Here is a 19,996-nt window from a genome sequence, read left to right as displayed (position 1 = left end):
TAGTATAACTTCTGTGTACTATTCCGGGTATCACTAAAAATAAAATGATAAGTGACATCTTCCTAGTCCTTGGATGTAAAATCAGAAATATAGCTGTTGACCAAGGTTTCTGTCTCACCAGGTCCCTCGGTCGTTCAGTCCCAAAGATATTCACAGAGGTCTACATTAATTATAAACTGGTTGGCCTATTAGTTCAGGCTTCTTATTATTTCTTACAGCTTAAATTAAGCCATAATTCTTGTCTGTGTTAGCTACATGTCTTGGTACCTTTATCAGCAAGGCATTCTCATCTTGCATCTTCCGCATCTGGGTAATAACTGCAAACTGCATCTTTCCTCTTCCCAGAACTGTCATGTTCTTATCTCCCTGCCTCTACTTCCTGCCTGGCTACTGACCAATCAGAATCTTATTAAAATACAAGTGACAAATCTTAACAAAGTACAAAATCATTGTCCCACAGCAAAGAACCAGGAATCTAGGTTCTATACAACTTAAGTGACATTTTTTCTTAATCTTTCCTCTTGGTTGTGTATACTTTATGCTAGCTGAAACCTCAGTCTCCAGGATACAATGTCTTTTCTCATTTTACTCATCCAAGTGAAATGTGTGTAAATACTGTAATTAAGAAATTTATTTTTATGCCTCACACTGGTAACAAAAGCCTTTAATCTCAGCACTTGGAGGGAAGAGGCAGGTGGATCTCTATGAGATCAAGGCCAACCTTGCCTACAAAGTGAGTTCTAGGACAGAGAAACCATGTTTTGAAAAAACACACAAAAAAAATCATTATTATATTTGGACAAGTGCTTAGTATATATTTTTTAGTTGATTTAGCTAGTTCTGCAGGCATTGATTTGAAGCTACTTGAATACCTTGATGATGAGGCTGTCAATAGAGAAGTTTTTTTTATGAACTAAGGTAATCAATAAAATTTACCAGTGCATGTCATTAGGTTGGTACATAGCTGAGTCATGTAGCACAACTATGTGAATAGTTAAAAATAAAAGAGAAATGTGTGGCAATAAAGAATAAAAATCAATACAATAATTGATCTTCTGTCTTAGTGCTGCATTGCCTAATGTGCAGTTATTTGAAATTATCTGAATGATTGAATTTTTCCTTTTTACCAAGAAGCATAAAGATTCAACTTAGCACACATGTGTGTAGAATGAGAGAAAAATATATAAGTGGGAAATTAAAAGTTACGCACAGAAATACTAATAAAATAATATTTTAGGTTTGACTGACAGTATTATTATTTATTACAGAAAAAAAGCAGTACCTGAATACATACCCTTGCAAAATGTGTCCACTGGTACAATATCTCCAGGCCATCTGAGTGCTCTCTTTGACAACCTCAACATAAAGAAAACATATAGCATTACATTTGTTTTCTATAAATCATAGATGGATAATGTTTAACTCTGGATGTAACTATTGAAGCCTTCCTTGTAGTAGGGAGCTGCGGGCCTCTTCCCATAGCCCGGCTCCCACATGGTTAGCTTTATACCCGAAATAACAACACACAGATTGTATTCTTTTAAACACTGCTTGGCCCATTTCTATTCATGTGTGTAGCACCTTACCAGGAAGATTCTAGCCTACGTCCATCCTGGGTCGGAGCTTCATCGCGTCTGGCCGGGAGAGGGGAGCATGGCGTCTGTCTCTGAGAGGAGCTGCCCTGCATCTGAGCTCACTTCCTCTTCCTCCCAGCATTCTATTCTGTTTACTCCACCCACCTATGTTTTAACCTATGAGGGCCAAGCAGTTTCTTTATTACTTAACCAATGAAATCAACAGATTGATATATGACACTCCCACATCACTTCCTTCTGAAAAATTCCCCTACCCCAATTCTCTAGGTTTTCTCTGGTTTAATGGACAAGAACAGTAATTCATCAGAGCCACAGAGTCAAAATTACCATAAAGAATATTGGTAAACAACATTACAGAGAAGATGGCTAACAAATTTTCTAAGTTGCTTATATGTAGCATTTTCTTCCTCAAAATGTTATATATGCTCTAGTAGATGGAGTTCAGTAGGTAGTCACTGACTGTAATTCATTTTTTTCCTTTCTATTATGAGCACTCTACATTATGTGCTTCTTGTGATGCAGTATGAGCCATTTTAGCTTCAGTACAATACTTGGATTCTCTGTATAAAAAGAAGAGTAAGTTTTTAGTTTTAAGAAGGCAAATTTAATGAACTAGCAGTTAGGAGCCTGTCCACATCATCCATCCTGAAGAAATCAATTGATTGCTTAGCAGGATACTTTGGATAGTACAATGCTGGTAATAAGATATGACTCAGCTCATAAACACTCCTTAGAATAATAGAAGTGACTTCTCCCTGGAATATAGTTCTTTTTCAATGTTCTTGGCATAGAGCATTGGTGAGAAAGTTAAGAGCATCCCTATAGTGTAAGTTGCAGAATGAGGGATTTCTGAAGAATGGATAACCTGAAAATGAGGGCTCAGCAAGCTGGGTATGGCAGCACACACCTGTGATTGCAGCATTTGGATGACAGAAGCAGAGAGATCACTTGTTTGATGCTAGACTGGGCTTTGTAGCAAGAGTCAAAAATCAAGAAGGATCAATCGATAATCTTAGGCTTCACACAGAGAGAGGAGGGGCAGAAAGGAAGGAAAAGGAAAGGAGAGAGAGATTTCAGTGGTATGTAGACTTACTTGTGACCCATACACCTACCTCCAGGTCCCAGAGTGTTCTACCAGTAAGCTCCAAGAATCCTAGAAGATTCATAACTATGAAATGGTAGAAGGCCTTCACCTGCTTCATTATGTCTCCTCAGTTCTTCAGAGTCTTCTGTTAATAATGTTTTCTAGACAGGGGTGTTATTTTCACCTCAAAGATATTCTTGATATGAGAAAGCAGGATAGTGGTATTTCTTATCCTTATTGCAGTAACTACATATGTTTGGTACAGCGACCTGACCACTACTTAGTAAATACACAAACAATCTTACCACGAAACTCAATACACTAACACCTTTATGTAAAGCACTCACAAATGGTGTGCATGCCTTTACTCTGCATACCGAAGTTCTGAGCATAGCCATCAATGTGGAATGCTAACAATGGCCACTGACATATAAAGGGCAGGTATGATTGTCTTGATTTTCTTTTTCTTTTTTCTTTTTTTTTTGGTTTTTCGAGACAGAGTTTCTCTGTGGTTTTGGAGCCTGTCCTGGAACTAGCTCTTGTAGACCAGGCTGGTCTCGAACTCACAGAGATCCGCCTGCCTCTGCCTCCCGAGTGCTGGGATTAAAGGCGTGCGCCACCACCGCCCAGCGATTTTCTTTTATTTTATTAAAAATTTCCACCTCTTCCCATCCCCCTCCCCCACTCCTCCTTCCCCTCCCTCTCCAGTCCAAAGAGCAGTCAGGGTTCCTTGCCCTGTGGGAAGTCCAAGGTCCTCCCCTCTCCATCCAGGTCTAGGAATGTGAGCATCCAAACAGACTAGGCTCCCACAAAGCCAGTACATGCAGTGGGATCAAAACCTAGTGCCATTGTCCTTGGCTTCTCAGTCAGCCCTCATTGTCAGCCACATTAAGAGAGTCTGAGGTAACCTAGACCCAAAAAGATGAATATGGTATGTGCTCACTCATAAGTGGATTCTAGCCATAAATAAAGGACATTAAGTCTATAGTTCGTGATCCTAGAGAAGCTAAATAAGAAGGTGAACCCAAAGAAAAACATATAGTTATCCTGGATATTGGAAGTAGACAAGATTGACAAGCAAAAATTGGAAGCATGGGGGTGAGGGTGGGCTGGGAGTAAGGGGAGATGGGGAGAGAGAAGGGAGAAGGGGAATATTGGGGAGAGCTTGGGGGAATGGAATGGTTGGGATGGAGGAAGGGTGGATATGGGAGCAGGGAAGTAGATATCTTAATTAAGGGAGCCATTTTAGGGTTGGCAAGAGACTTGACTCTAGAGGGGTTCCCAGGTGTCCAGGGAGATGTCCCCAGCTTGTTCTGTGGGCAGCTGAGGAGAGGGCGCCTGAACTGGCCTTATCCTATAGCCACACTGATGAATATCTTGCATATCACCACAGAACCTTCATCTGGCGGTGGATGGAGCTAGAGACAGAGACCCACTTTGGAGCACTGGACTGAGATCCCAAGGTCCAAATGAGGAGCAGAAGGAGGGAGAACATGAGCAAGGAAGTCAGGACCACGAGGGGTACACACACCCAGAGATGGTGGGGCTGATTTAATGGGAGCTCACCAAGGCCAGCTGGACTGGGACTGATAGAGCATGTGATTGTCTTCATTTTCAAAATGAGAAAAATGGGACTTAGAGATTTTAGTCTCTTGCTAGTACCATAAGTAGCAAAACCAAAACCACAACCCAGCTTATTAATATTACAGTACCTTGCTCTTGTACTAACAGGTAGGTCCAAGCTATGATCCACTGGCTGCAGGTAGTCCAAGGTGGCTATGAATGAAGCCTAACTCATTTGTATATGGGAGAATGTCAAAAGATGAGCAATTTTGTACAGCTTGCTAACTCTCACCATGTTTTACTTGAAAATAATCCTTAAAATTTTCTTTCAGTATTCTTCCTTACATGAGAATATCTTCCTTGGTGAGATACATATTATACAACAGAAATATGATGCAAAATAGGAAAATGTATGTTTTTTAAAGCATACAGACATTATAAATTAAAGCAACATAACTGTTAACTGTCAGCTATCCATTTTTTTCCAATCAATTTGAATTATCTTAATGCATAGTTTTAAACTTAAATGTAGCTATGACTTAATGCTTGCTGAATTATCTTAATGCATATTTTTAAACTTAAACGTAGCTATGACTTAATGTTTGCTGAATTACACTGTGTCCTTTCCTTTTAATTTACCTTTGGCATCATGTCTCTCATCCTTCCCCATGTATCTGGAATGTGAGATTGTCTTCTTACATTTGCTCATCTCAAAGGAGAAAATTTTCTCCTTGTAAATTTTGTAGAGTAATTCTTTTATGCCTTAAAGGCACATATAATTTGCATCCAAAAAAATCTGCTTAAGTTTTTCTTCTACATTTCCTTAGTATTACAATCCTTCATCACACGCCTATAACAAAGTTGCATTACAGCAAATGTAGAGAATATAAAGTGAGAGCCATGTCTCATCTGATATAGGTTCCCTGTCACATTTAGTTTAGAAATTCCCCCATGAGGTCACAAAGGATGACATGAGTATATTTGCCTATAACTGTGAGACATTTAAATGTCTGTAAGTTCATTTCTAAAGGAAAACAGAACCTCTAAGAATAGACATTTCCAATTGATAGCCAAACAATCTAGGAAAAAAATATTATTTGAATGAAGTAATATTCTTACAATACTGTACACAATGGCATATAAGGCTTCTGATCAGCAAAAAAAAAAAAACAACAACAACAAAAAAAAACTGGCTATTATTGACAGTTTTGAAACAATAAAGAAAAGACATTTTCAAAAAACTGTGTCTCTGAATCAAAGCTGAGTTTAGCATTGTCAGCTTGATTTCTGCCTTCTACATCTTCTGCCAGTGCTATGTTCACTTTATCACATCAAGCAAGAGAAACTGCTGGAACAGTGTTTACTACATGATGATAACTTACAGCTTCTAGAACAGACTTGCTTGCATTTTAATTGTAAAAAAATGAATTAATATGATTTCCACAGTGATGCATTTTCAGCTGACTACCATACCTTATTCCTTACCAGACAATTCTGAGGGGAAAACTGGAGAAAGCAGGAGGAGGGAGGTACAACAGAGAGTGAGAGGGAAAGAAGGGAAAAAGCAAGGACAGGAGAGGGGGGAGGTAGAGAGAAATCACAAAGGAAGGGGACTGGGGTGGGGGGAAGGAAGGGAAAGGAAGAGGAAGGGAAGGGAAGGGGAAAGGAAAGGGAAGGGGAGGGGAGGAGAGGGGAGGGGAGGGGAGGGGAGGGGAGGGGAGGGGAGGGGAGGGGAGGGGAGGGGAGGGAAGGGAAGGGAAGGGAAGGGAAGGGAAGGGAAGGGAAGGGAAGGGAAGAAGAAAGGGAATTTACAGCAGAGGGGACTGTGCATGCCAATGCAGACTAAGTAAGTGTCAGTACCATAGGAAAGGTCAGTGATATGCATCTTTCTCCTCCTTTGTCTATCTGATCTGGAAGAATCCATGGTAATCAGTGTTAGCACCTTTTATCTACATGGACTGCATAGGAATGGTGTCACAAGTCCTAGATCTACAGAGAGGTGATTAGGAGAAGCCAGACACATAGTTCTTGTTTCCTTGTTTTTACCTGTTGCTTCATTTTTTTTTTTTTTTTTTTTTTTTTTTTTTCCCGAGGCAGGGTTTCTCTGTGGCTTTGGAGCCTGTCCTGGAACTAGCTCTGTAGACCAGGCTGGTCTCGAACTCACAGAGATCCGCCTGCCTCTGCCTCCTGAGTGCTGGGATTAAAGGCGGCTTCATTTTCTAACTGTGTTCTTATTCTAGAACTTGCTGAAATTCAAATTCAGGCACAGGTGGTGAGAAAATGAATTTTCCCTATTAAGGCAAAGTAAGTGTCCAATATTAGCAGATGTTTATCTAATGACAGATCCCAAGACTTAATAAGTAAGACAAGCTTAGATTGTTTGAAAGTTGGAAACTGTATACGGCTATTGAATGCATGGATTTGACATAGCTGAGTTCAACATATTGAATCTCACTGATGATTAGCTACAATGTCAAGTGCGGTGGGAGAGCAGCACTGTTGGAAATGATTGCCTCGGTATTCTAATTTACAGCACTGTTCTCCTCCCCTTAGACTCTGCCCACTTCAAGATTCACAAACAAGGTCCCCTAATGGATATTGTTTTAAAGTGTCTGAACAAGCCTGAAGGTGGTCAGACTGCTGCTTCATTGCTCTCCATATTAAATGCTATTCTGATAGCCTGAGAAAATCTAGCAGAGTGCAAGTTTGTTTCTGATTACATAATTATGCCACAGATATATGAAAAAAAATCATCATTCAAGCCCTCCAGGTGCTTAAACAGTTTGATAGACTGTAGCCATTCTGCCATCAGCGCCCCCAGCTGTGTTGCTTAGCAACATTTTAATACCAGAACAATCGAAGAAGATGAAATCCCTGTGGAGAGGGAAACAGAAATAAGAGGGCTGTTGACAGATGATCAGAGTTGTTTCTTCCAGTACACTGTGAAGATCACTAGCTCTTTTCATGAATGATAAATGGACTGTACACAGATCAATGGGTTCAGCAATAAACTGGAACCAGTCTCCATGTCTAAGGTGACTCAGGCCACGTGGCCCAGAAATGTCCTCATTTTGAGATTTGGTTTATATTTTCCTAAAGGTTCCAGGGGAGGAAATTAATCTCAGGATATGGGCATTCCTTGTGCTTTTGTAATGTCTGTTACTCAAAGGAATTTGGGGTAACTTTTTGTCCTTTTCCTCATGGTGTAGGTTGTGGTTAGGTGTTGGGAAGAATGTTAATATTAATGATCCCCTGCCATGGAGCCACCATGTTTTACAGCCCCCTCTCAATGCTGTCATTTCAATCCAACCAGGCCCACATTGTGTAAAGTTAGATTTAATGGTAGGGAAGGGATGTTCGGCTTGTGCACCCAAGAGCCACTTTCATGGCTCCTGCTGAACTTTGCCAGGTGCTCTAACAATGCCTGCCTATGCTTGGACAAGTAAACACCTTCCCTGAGGAAGAAAATTGGTTTCTATATTATTGCTTATCCATGGGAGCTGGTTTCAGTTCTTTCCTAAAGTTTCTACAAAGCATTTGCTTACTTTCTATTGCTTGATGTTTTGGTTACTAGTTGCAAAGATTATGCCTGTTAATATTGTCTAATTGCATTTTTCTCTCTATTTGCAGGCTGTTGAAAAGGCAAAACCTAAGAATAATCCTGTGAAGTAAGTTATTTTTAGTTGTTTAAGTTGTTAATTTTAATGAACTCTGTGTATGGGGGAAATTGAGGTTATAAAAGATGTGTAGTTTGCATTTATCTCTATTCATGACAATTTAAAGACAAAACAGAACACAGGGGACAAATACCCTCTAATGAACAACGACCAGCTTCTAGTTTTCCATGCGTCCCTGATGAGGAAATGCCCCAAGTTTATATAGTTTACATAAATTAATATGTGCCATCATGAATAGCTGACAAACACTATTATAATCATATTCAATGCATACTACTTCAAGCCTTTGAGTTTTTTCTTATGCTGAAAATATTACATTTTTAATTGCAAACCCTGAACCTATGACAGAGACATAAATGTCTGAACATGTGTCAAGTGATCTTCAGCCACGTGGGAGGTTTGCACCTTGCCATCAAGGCTTCAGTACTCTGTTAATAAAAAGCTCATAAAAATGCATTTAACTGAATGAGGGGTGCTAACAAAGAACAGTTACTAAGCCATTTTTGTAAGACACAAAAATCGTAAACAAGCCACACGGTGTTATTTTAAATACAGGATACATTAGGCATCCTGTCTTTTCTAGAAGGGAGATTTTTAAATGAAAAGGAATGGCTGTCTTGTCTTTTGGGTTTGTGACTCCTGATTGCAATGTTATGATATATACCATTTTTATCAGCGACATGGCCAAGGAAGGACTTGATCTATTTACTCAGTTATTATAGGTCTTGGAATATCACATGTCTAGACAGGATGTGTTAATTTATGCCAGAAAACTTACATTATAGTTAGTACAAAATACAGAAATGGGAAGTGCATTGATTTTTTTTATAGTTCTTGGAGAATGGATCAGCTATGTCAAGAATAAGAAAGTTGTTTCTGTAGTGTGAGAGAACTAGCTTTTCCAGAACATACAGGTGGTATTTAGCATATCATTAAATATAAACTCTGATACATTTTCTAAAGGCACTGTATACTATCCTTGCATGTTTTAATGTTTTTAGTCAACAGAATCTTCTCTGTCCATAGCTCTTGCAGGGCCCTCTACAGTTGGGATGTGGGAAAGCCAGTTTAGTTGCTGAGTTTTAATCTTGTCTGGTTGAGGTTAGACTCATCTCTGAACCCTGGCTTCTTTTCCATCTGTTTACACTGACAGCTCTTCCACTGTGAGCCTGTATCTGGACAGTTCTGAGGATTAGAGGATGATGCTCATGAGGGCAGGGCTAGGGCTTAATCCCTGGGTGGTCCATTAGTGATGTTCTTTCCCACAGTCAGACTACACTGCTCTGTCCAGTTTGGTTGCATACACATATGTGGTTCAGGTCATAAGGGGTAGGGCAAAGAATAGGAGAGTATAAATCTCGCCCTTAATGTGGCAACTTGCTCCCCAAGTTCAGCTATTCCTATAGGAAATTAGTTCAAGCTTCATCATTACATGTACAGGACAGCACATTGTCTCTGTGTGGGGCTGGCTACATGACATTTTATTCTAATAACCTGAAAATGAGGTCAGTTCTCTGTCTGGTCATTGCAAAAAATTGTCCCTTCCTTTTTAAAGATGTATTCCTCCCCCCTTTTTCTGAGATTTATTTCATTTATTAGATATGCGGTGTTCGGCTTGCATGTATATACCCCTGCATACCAGAAGAGGGTTCCAGGTCTCATTATAGATGGTGGTAAGTCACCATGTGGTTGCTGGGAATTGACTCAGGACCTCTGGAAGAATAGTTAGTGCTTTTAACCTCTGAGCCATCTCTCCAGCCCAATTTGACCCTTCTTGAAATTATACATTTTTGTGGATTTTCATTAATTCACAATGCAGAGTCTACCTAATATTTGACTCTTTAAACTGTTTAAATGAGATAGAGAATGTGAAGAGCAGATGTTAAAACATGGAGTAGACATTTACTGAGCCATTACTGGGTGCTCAGGATTTCCTGGGACTGATATGTCAACTAGTTCTTATTACAAACAAAGCCACTCACTCTTCACTCACTCTCTTTGACCATCCAATGAGTAGGTGATCCATAATAGGCCAATAACACCTAATAAGCAATGAATATTCACCTACAAATACTGCTAGTCTTTCACATTTCAAAGATCACATGAGTTTTCTGAAATTATGTTATCTTTAGATCTAGTTAAGGCTACATGACAATTGCTAGGGTGGTAATAAATTATTGACTAGGTCCACTAACTTTGCTCAATTTCCTCTTTACATTTCTCAGCCACTCATTCAATTTAGTTTCATCACTTTCCGGGGTATAAGTTCCTTTCATCACTATGGTAAACATTAGTAGATATTCTATATAAAAGAAGATACATATATACATGTTTAAGGAATGTAAACACATAATATCGCCATATATATTAACGACCTTAACTTGATCATTAAATATTACTTCTAGGGTAAGACTCCATTGACGGTTCCTAAAATCAACAATCATGGCAAGAGATGCCTGGGTGATTTCTCTGTATAATGGAAGTACCGTGGCAACAAAACTTGATAGGTGCAGTAAAATCAGAGCTCTGTAATGTGCTAGGGAAGAGCCTTTCACTTGTATATTAAAGTGCTGTAGCAATCATCCCCAAGGTTGTCATTGTAACAACAACTGAGAGATGTACAGATTTCTCCTACCATATGTGTGACCTATCACATACATTTTTGAAAAAAAGAAAATCTACATTTCTGGTATTAAGACATATATGATAGTATACTTCTGGAAATGTGAATTGCTTTTGGTTAAACTCCATGCACTAATAAGCAGACTTGAATCTAACTGAGGTTGACATCTGTTGAGGGATAAAAAGAGAGAGGAAAACATAAAATTCTCTCCTGCATTTACACTTTAGCAGCATTGCAGAACATGGTGGCTGTCATTCACAAATCATAGTCAGAATCAACTGGGATGATGAAATTACAGTTTTATTTGGGAACTGATATGTCATGTAGATATGGTGGCTTCATTATTGAAAATGGCAAATGGCCAGGAAGATTTTCCTGATCATTGTTTGCATATTACTCATTAATTTCTACAATGGATATTTTTCTTTAAGACCTACAGAGTTCCAAGAAATGTGGCAGATGCTGAGATCTAAAAGAAAATCTGACACCATGCTTACCCTTGAGGAACAGAGCCTCCAGTAGCAGTGATAAAAATCCTATTGTAAAGAACTAAATAGAAGAGAGAGTGTGTATGTGATGGACATCTCTGATGTGCAGGAAGTGATAAATCAAGGAAAAAGCTTTCAGGAGATCTAGTATTGTTGGAGTCAGGGGTGGAAAGGGTGAAGTAGAAACATTTGCATCAAGAGTGTAAATACTACTGGTTTAAGATACTGGCCTGAGGTGCGGCAAAAGGCACAAAGAGTTCCGCTGCCTGGTGAAATGTCGACAGTGAAGGGCAGATTTGAAAACTGAAGTGAGAGAAATTAGCATGGTAAAGACAAACAACACTGAAGAGCTCTTATCTTGTGATGAACATGAACCATCAATTAGTACTTTAGTCATTTAGACACTGACCTTTGGGTTCAAGTCTTAGGGCTGACATTAGCTTAACATATAAAACCGAACTTGTCCTTCCTTGCTCCAAATCTCAGCAAGGTTATTCATATGGTACTTCATATTTTAATAAAAACAAAAGCTTAAAACCTTGTTTCATAAGTATGCTCATTCTAGATCATTTTAATCCAGTTTGAAGTACCATGTGCATGCTAAAAACACTATATATATATATGTGTGTGTGTGTGTGTGTGTGCGCGTGTGTGTGTATCAACTGTTATTAAATAGATACACACACACAGACTCACATCCTCATCCATCATTTCTAAAGTTTACATTTGAGAATTGGAAAACAAGAATGCATATAATTATACTTTTAAAGAGGTCTATTTGGTTTGTGTGCACACACATGAGTATATTTCCCATTCATCATTTCTACATTCTATATTTGAGAATTGAAGAACAAGAACCCATATAATTATATGTTTAAAGAGGTCTATTCTGTTGGAGATAAGTGTGACTCTAAGCATGTTGGGCTGATACTCTAAAATGATTCCTTATGTAAGTTTTCAGAGATTCACTTTGAATGTTCTTGCATATATGCATATCACAGATATGAAGAATGGGAGTGAATACATCAGTCTCATTCATAGTGATCAGACAATGGGTTATCAACTGGGTTCTGACAAACATTAATCTTGTGGGTTTGTCTTCTTTAGAACAAAAAGATTACAGCACTATGGAGGTTTAGCACATAGATGGGCATTACTGTGCATATTCACACAATGTATGATCAGAGAAGTCCTGTAGACAGTTCTTTTGAGATTTGTTTCACAAAGAGTTTCCAAAATGTGTTTGGCCAAAGAACATACTTACTTGGGATAATATATCATGGGATATTGAATGGGAAAATTAAGTCTGTATTTCAAAAGCCTTGTCTCTATAGGTAGTTTGAAAAACCCAGTGCTCTAACAAATCTTATCTAGTCTCTAGTGAGAATACCTGAAGTAAGCATAATATCTTCAAAGGTCCTGTGGAAAGTACAGAAAACCATAATCATGAAACCATAAAATATCTTCTGTATTTCTTTTAAAGTCACATTCTAAATAATTTCCTGAATTACAAACTTCCACCGGCACATCCCCCACTGAGAATAAGGAACATGTAGGCATCATTCCCTCTGAATGGCATAGGCAATTACCTGCAATCTCCAATGTGTCACACCAGGGAGGCAGGCTGTGTACCCTGTCCACTCATACCTTAACAGTGAAACCCCCACAGCATTGATCTTTATAAATCTCTAGTCAATCTCCAATCAGCTCTGGTTAAAGTCAATTAATGAGAAGATAGCAAAAATTATTTCTCTAAACAGCTATATAAAATAAATGGTCTTTATGCTGTATGGATAGCTACAATTGGATGCAAAGGATTTCAGAACTTTTCCTCACAGTTAGAAAAAGTTGATCAAGTTTCCAGGAACTCCTCCCTCCAATATTTGAGTAAAATTGTAAAATCTCAGAGGAGATAACTGAGAGCCAGAGAAATGATTGTTGAAAACCCCTGATAATCTGGTAAAACTTGATGGTTATCAATCTGCTTATCATTTTACCATTACAAATCTTAAAAATATCTTAGTTACTATTATCTTGACATCTTTAACCTTGAAAGGAAAGGGAAGAAATTAGAGATATTTTTGAAAAAATTAATGTAAATATGTTTATGTATAGAGTTGGGCAGACAGTATCTGACCCCAAAGAGGTTAAGATAGCAAAGGAGACATGATATGATATGATATCTTAGATGTTAAGCTGTTTCATTCTGAAGCACAAAATAAAGAGTTGGTGCTTTTAACAAGAGTGGCCTTGAAGTCTTTTTTTTTTATTTTTATTATTTAATTAAAAATTTCCACCTCCTCCCCTCCTCCCATTTCCCTCCCGCTCCCCCATCCCCCTTCCCCTCCCTCTCCAGTCCAAAGAGCAGTGGGGGTTCCCTGTAAATCAAAACAACTTTGAGATACCACCTTGAAGTCTTCAAAAAGTAACCTAGGCAATTGTTATCACCAGGCCCATACAGCAGAGGTATTATATCTACAGTAATACTAGCAGTACACTAACAAAGTCAAAAAAGGCAAGCACAGCTAAAAGGTTTATTTAGGTTTTTCCTTGGTTATAATAAATCCTGATTTGATGGGGAAGCTCAGCCAATCACATCTGGCTAGGGTGTGGCCACCTGGAGCCAGGTAGATAAACCTGGAGATCCAGGTGCACTCGCTCTTGGTGTTCACCTGACCCGTTTAGACATTGGAACTTTTACTCCGGTCGAGTGAGTTTCCCTGTTTTCAGTTATTAAATTATATCTGTTGTTTTGAGCTGATCTAGTTATTTTAGCATACCTATTGAATACACCTTCACTGATTCATATACTAGTTTATTGCCATACTTGTTAGTGTTTTCTGCACAGACAGAAATCAACAGTTCCTTGTACTGTTATTCACATAAGTCAGTTCTAGTTTGGGTGTGCATCAGTTACACTGAGGATTATACTTTAACATTGCCATTTTGCCATCTTCTCTTTTACAATGTATTTTATTTATTTGTGTGTTCCTGCATGATCATATGCTCATGCGTGTGTGCCTATAAAAGCAGACAAAGGAAGAGGGCATTGTTTCCCATGTTGCTGTTGTTAAAGACACATATGTCATATCTGGCTTGTTACATGAGTGCTGGGATCTGAACTCCACTTCTCATGGTTGTGAAGCAAACACTCATAACTGCAGAGCTGTCTCTCCAGATCCCGTTCAGTAACCTTTGAGAAAACTGTCAAAAATCCAGAGTTATATAGCTGATCGGTTAAAAACTCAGGCAAGCCACATACCTTTGTTCTTTTAACAAATGTTAATTATGTAGCTATCATATGCCTAACTCAATTTCTAGAGGGATAAGTCAGACGAGATCATGGCCCAGGCAATCCTCACCCTCTGGTAGGAAAATTCACAAATCATTCCATTGAAATGTAAACACGTTGGGTTTGTGATTGAAGTTCATGCAGCATCCTGTGGGGATACAGATGAAGGACTGAGAAAGTGCTTGGAAGCAGCTCTCCGTGTCACAGCAGGAATCCCCTGATAAACTGTGGGAGTACAAGCCATTCAAGACAGCCGAATAAAGCTTTCAAAAAGCACTAAAGGAAGAAAGCAGGTGCTGTGCTGCAAGCAATGTCTGGTACTCAGAGGCTGCTTATGAGAGAGGCTATTTTCTACAGCTGAAGAAGAAAACACTGTGAGTTAGAGGAAAGAAAAAAATAAGAGTAGTTGCAAGTGCCAAGGTACTGGAACCCCAAAATGTGCACCCTACTTTTGATGTTTAAGTGAAGAACAGTGAAATGTGGAGAACTAAGATCTGAAGAAGATTAATTTATTGTACAGAGTTATAGGTTAGAGTTAAGGAGGAGTTATAAGGTACCCCTTTTAAATGGCTTCCAAAGAAATAGACATCAAGTCTGATTTTATCTGACTAATCCTCTGCAGACTTTTGGGTAAATGTCAGCTGATGTAGGAGTTTCCCAAGCATCCAGATGATCTCTTGCAGCTTCATGTAGTCTTGAATGTTTTCTAACATTTAATCTCTTGGTATCTCTCCATACATTTCCTTCCATATTACTCAAATATGATATAAGTCATGACATATAACATTAATATTTCAGGTTTAGAAAACATTTTTTTCATAGACAAAATTTTTTGGAGTATATTTTCATCAGAAAAAAAAACCCATAAGCATAGTAGGGCTATTTTATTCCTATGGAAATGATGCATGTCTCTATGATAGCTATGCATAAGGCTCCAAACAGTAAATTAGTCATCCAACAACCACAAAGTGTGCATAAAGTCAAAATACTGAAGTAGTAACTTCTTATGCAGTTGCTTACTCTTTGTAGGACTAAGAACTAAAGACATGACTCATTTTAGCTAGAAACTAAAATAGGAAACAAAAAGTTTTTGCTTTCTTAAAATTCTGACCTAAACTAATAACAGTTATTTACAAACCCAATATTTGGAGTAAAAAAGTAAATAATTCTTTCACAGGAAAGCATTTTGTTTGAAGAATTTATAATGGTGGCATACTGCATGTCATTACAATTCAATGTTTACATAAATGTTTATATAGATAGTGACAAATATAAGAATTTTGCTGAGGATGAGAAAGGAAGAGACAACCATGACTAAAAGAAAATTTCAGGGATTTATTTGGGTATCTGTGTCTGTGTGTGTTGTGTGTTTATGTGTTATGCATGCTTATGTGATGTAAGTCCACATGTTTATGAGTGAGAATATGTGTGTAGGTGTATGTGCAAATGTGTGCAGGGGCATGTGGAGACCAGAAGTTGACATTATGTATCTTCTTCAATCACTTTTTAAATTTGTGCCAGCCTTTCTCACTTGATCTCAAAGCTTGCTGATTTGACTTTTCTAACAAACCAGCTTGGCATGGGACCCTCTGTCCCCACCTCCTAAGCCCTGGAATTATAAGCAAGCTGCCATGCCTACCTGGCTGCCATGCTGGTGAAGAGGATTCAAACTCCAGTCTTCACATTTATGCAGAAAATAAGTCTTCTCCCCAGCCTTTTGAAACCTTTCTCTCAGTTCTCACCCTTACCAAAATTTTAAGTATTTTTGCTTCTTCTCTGTACCATGTTCTTACAAGTAGATTCTGCATACTTTGAAGAATATTTCAGAAAATTTTAGTGGGTTTCTTTGCTTATCTTTGAGCAGGTTCATAATGCACGTGACAATACTCTACATTAAAGTACTATGACATTTATGGCAGTCATGGAATTCATTCATACCATTTCTGTTTTTGCATGATCGTGCACTACAACATGAGTTCCTGGAAACCTGTGGGTAGTGCATCTCTATGTAGAAACATGCATTATGCATCTCTTCTCTACTACCTTGAGATGTTTGTTACTTCCAACTTGAATTAGATTAAAATTGAATTTACACAGTGTTGTAGAGTTCCAGTCATGCAGTTGATTAACATGTGGTACTTAAACAATGATGCTTGTAATGTACTTGCTTTAGGTATATGTATATGTACTTCACACACACACAATATAATCATATATAGTTTAAAACCTACCTATTTTCAAGAAGAGATTTAATGTGATTAGAACAAGTTTGTAGACATTTTAAAGGGGAACAGAACTATCACTTCTAAGCACTGTAGAATGATCTGTTCATATAGTGTTTTAAATATAGCATGGTATCTGTTTTCAATTAACCCCCAAACGAGAGCTGCTTTGCAGCGACAGAGCAGAGAGTAACTGTGCCCTCCCTGCAGTGATATTGTTCTGGTACAGATCCTGCTGATGGAGCCCCATGGAAAGTACAATCAAACCGTGTCTGATAATTTTCTCCTGGTCTTTGACAATAGGTGATAGATTTAGGATATGGCTTCAACATTTGAAAACTGTCCAAGATGGCAAATCAGAACAATGGACATTGAAATGTGTGATCAGAGTAATAATGTGGTTATTAGTTCAAAATAAGAGTGATGCTATCCTGCTGTCTGAAAAAATACCTGAAAAGGGAATTTTCTGAGGGCATTAAGCTTGAGCAAGAGCATTGTTAAAATAGTCCCTCCAACATAAATGGTGCTAGATAACTAGTTGTTTTGAAAATATCACAACCTAAAGAAACTTCAGAATTTCTTGTGTTAAGGTTCCAGAAGAAGATGTATCCATAGGAATTGCATGCTAACAGGAGTAAGAAGCAGAGGCAGAAAACGACAGTGGAGCAAGGCATACACTCTTAAAGCCTTCAACAGTGACATGCTTCCTCCAACAAGGCTCCTGTCCTAAAAGTTTCAAAAGCTCCCCAAACAGCACTACCTACTAGGGACTCAGAATTCAAGTATGTGCGTCTATGGGAGACATCCTTAATTTAAACTGTTATACTCTCCTTCCACAAAACTTCAAGTGCCGTACAAGTAATTACTTTTCATTACTTCTGTAAGCATTTTTAAGTGATCCTTTTGCTCTGTCCCCACTTTCTCACTGTGGAGGATGGAGGTTCCACATGGGCAATTTCAGTTTTGTTTGATATCATTAGGCATTTCCAAGAAAGCCAAGGCAAATTTTTATCACACAGGATAAGAAAACAAAAGGGAAATCATGAAGATATAGAGGATACATGATATATACTATTTTTGAAAGGCCATCTTTATGTTCAGAAATGAACAGGACATAAAACATAAATCAGCCAAGTCCAACACAGAAACACTCATGCCTTTTTTCTGAGAGTTGAGAAGCATATTTGTTCTTCCCTATTTTCTTCGTCTTAACTTACTATCACAGTGGGAAGAGACATTTGGTAATGTTTTTCTTTGGCTTATAGTCACAGAAGTTATATGACACCAAGTAACTAGTGCAATTGGAGTTGCTATTAATCCTGACTTGACACATCAGGTCATAGATGTATTTAGTTGCATGGGTTTAAGAAATAACACTGTAGAATTATACAACTAAAGAAGATTTCTTTAATTTTCCATAAATAATGTAAGCAATTCAAGGCTTTGGTCATATATCAATGATGGGGCAAAATGTCTGCACTTAACACTAAGGTATACAAAGGATACTAACAAGCAAGACTATATTTCAGAAAATAAACCTACAAAGTAAAGTTTGCTTCATGCAGAATTTTAGAGTTGGATTACATGATTTATTTCCTCAAGGATTGCCATTATGCTTGAAATAATGAAAGTTGATTTTATTGAAAAATTACCTCTGGGTGAGGAACATAACTTCAGAGAAAACTTTGTATGGGGATGAACTCATTTCTGGTGTCAGTAACATATTACTCAAGCTAGAAGTGTTTGGGTTCCCAATCTTTCTGTTCATTCAGGCAGCTCATTCAATAGTATTTCTTCAAGTAAGGTGTTAAAAACTAGTCACATCAGGGAAATTTACTTTGATTGTTGACCTACTAAACAATAAGTCCTCCAAACAACTCAAAGTGTAGCTCTAATCATGAGCATTAAATATTTTATTATAATGATAGGGCTCACTAACTTTTACTCCAAATGCTTAGCATAAGACTACATTTTTACATAATGACCTACTACTCTAAATGATCTCAAATGACAGGAGGACATTTTGGTAAGAGATCAAGAGAGGATAGGATGGAAGGTCATATCTAGTGATGAAGACCTCACTCTAACGTAGGCAGGGATCACCCATCAATCATTGTCTGCCAACTGGGATTTGTTTTATGTTGGTTTTCTTCTTTAGACCAGTCTTTGTATACAGCCTAAACCATATAAACATTTTGACTATCTAGACTCAGTCTCCTAAATGCCAGTGCCACAAAGCCCAGATTATATTGGAGCTTTTATTATAAAAGGAATCCAGAGTGACACTGTATATCACATCCCGTCAAGAGGCCAAAATTAAGAAGTGTACTCCACCTGTAAAAATCCAGGTGTAAACATAGATTATCTAAAGGGAATATATTGAGCCTCTTCAAGGGGAGGCAAGATGGGAAGGAGAGAAGTGATAAAGAAACTTCATATCGGGGCAGGGGGGTTGATAATCTTTGGGTAACATTAGCTCTAGTAGCTAAAGAATGGGTAGTCAAAAGATGATTCATTTTACAAACTTGGAAGAATCATCTGCCAAGGGAACCAGAAGCCATAGTTTTGTGGATAAGAGAGAAAAATACTGCAGAACCCATAGAAACATAAATTGAATCTAGTCCTTGAGCTTCTCATACAAAGGGTGCAATAAGAGGATAAAAATACCCTATTGAATTCCTGTTTTTTTTGTTTTTGTTTTTTTTAAAAAAAAAACTACTCTCTGCTTATGGCATTCAGAGCCTAAGAAAATATATTCAGAGATGATGTGACTGATGCCTATTGCTAGGCTTGTAGTAGTTCATTCAGCTGTTGATGTAAACGCCAAACTGTCAGTCTATAGTGACTGGCTTGTACTCTTACACTATGAACTTCATGTCTAGATTACTAACATTATTGACTTTAAGCAACAGAGAGAGAGTAAAAACAATTCCCAAAATCCAGCAGTTGCACAAAGGTTTTTACCTACTGTTATAAGTGACATATGGCTTAATAATTGGGTTGCAAGCAATCAAGAATCTACAGCTCAGTCCCCAGTGGCTATAGCAGAGATGATTAGATATATTGAGTTATTTGTGTCATTTCAAAAAAGAAAACTCTCATACATATTGGTGTTAGCTTCCTCTCTCACTTCATTTCAATTTTCAATAACCAGTGTCACTACATGTAACTGTTTCTTCAGAATGAAACTTCATGTCAAATTGAATTTGTCTTTCAAGTGAAAACATAATGTGAAACACTCAGAAATCCAATCCTTGAAGTACATTTTCTTCTAGAAAAATTGCACATACGTATAGTTCTTTTAAAAAAGAATAATATGGTGAAAGAGTAATAAAGACAAAATTGCTACATTTGAAAGTTTGTGGTTTTGTCTTTGATGTTATACAGGTCCACAGAAAGAAATTCTTCAGTAATCAACATAATTTAATTAATGAAGATACCACATGTAGAGA

General features: G+C 37.9%; 1 protein-coding gene across 2 annotated transcripts in view; it reads left to right on the top strand.

Annotated features, from left to right (window-relative positions):
• Aff2 (ALF transcription elongation factor 2) overlaps nt 1–19,996 on the top strand; it is a 563,721-nt gene that overhangs the window by 453,451 nt on the left and 90,274 nt on the right. For both annotated transcript variants that reach the window (XM_057759263.1, XM_057759262.1), the window contains exon 8: nt 7,873–7,910. In XM_057759263.1, the coding sequence (XP_057615246.1) occupies nt 7,873–7,910 (38 nt within the window). The remainder of the gene's footprint in view (nt 1–7,872; nt 7,911–19,996) is intronic.

Source organism: Chionomys nivalis, chromosome X, assembly GCF_950005125.1.
Source record: "Chionomys nivalis chromosome X, mChiNiv1.1, whole genome shotgun sequence".
Lineage (NCBI taxonomy): Eukaryota > Metazoa > Chordata > Mammalia > Rodentia > Cricetidae > Chionomys > Chionomys nivalis.
Note: the sequence above shows the minus strand (reverse complement) of the source record. Positions and strands in the feature narration are given on the sequence as shown.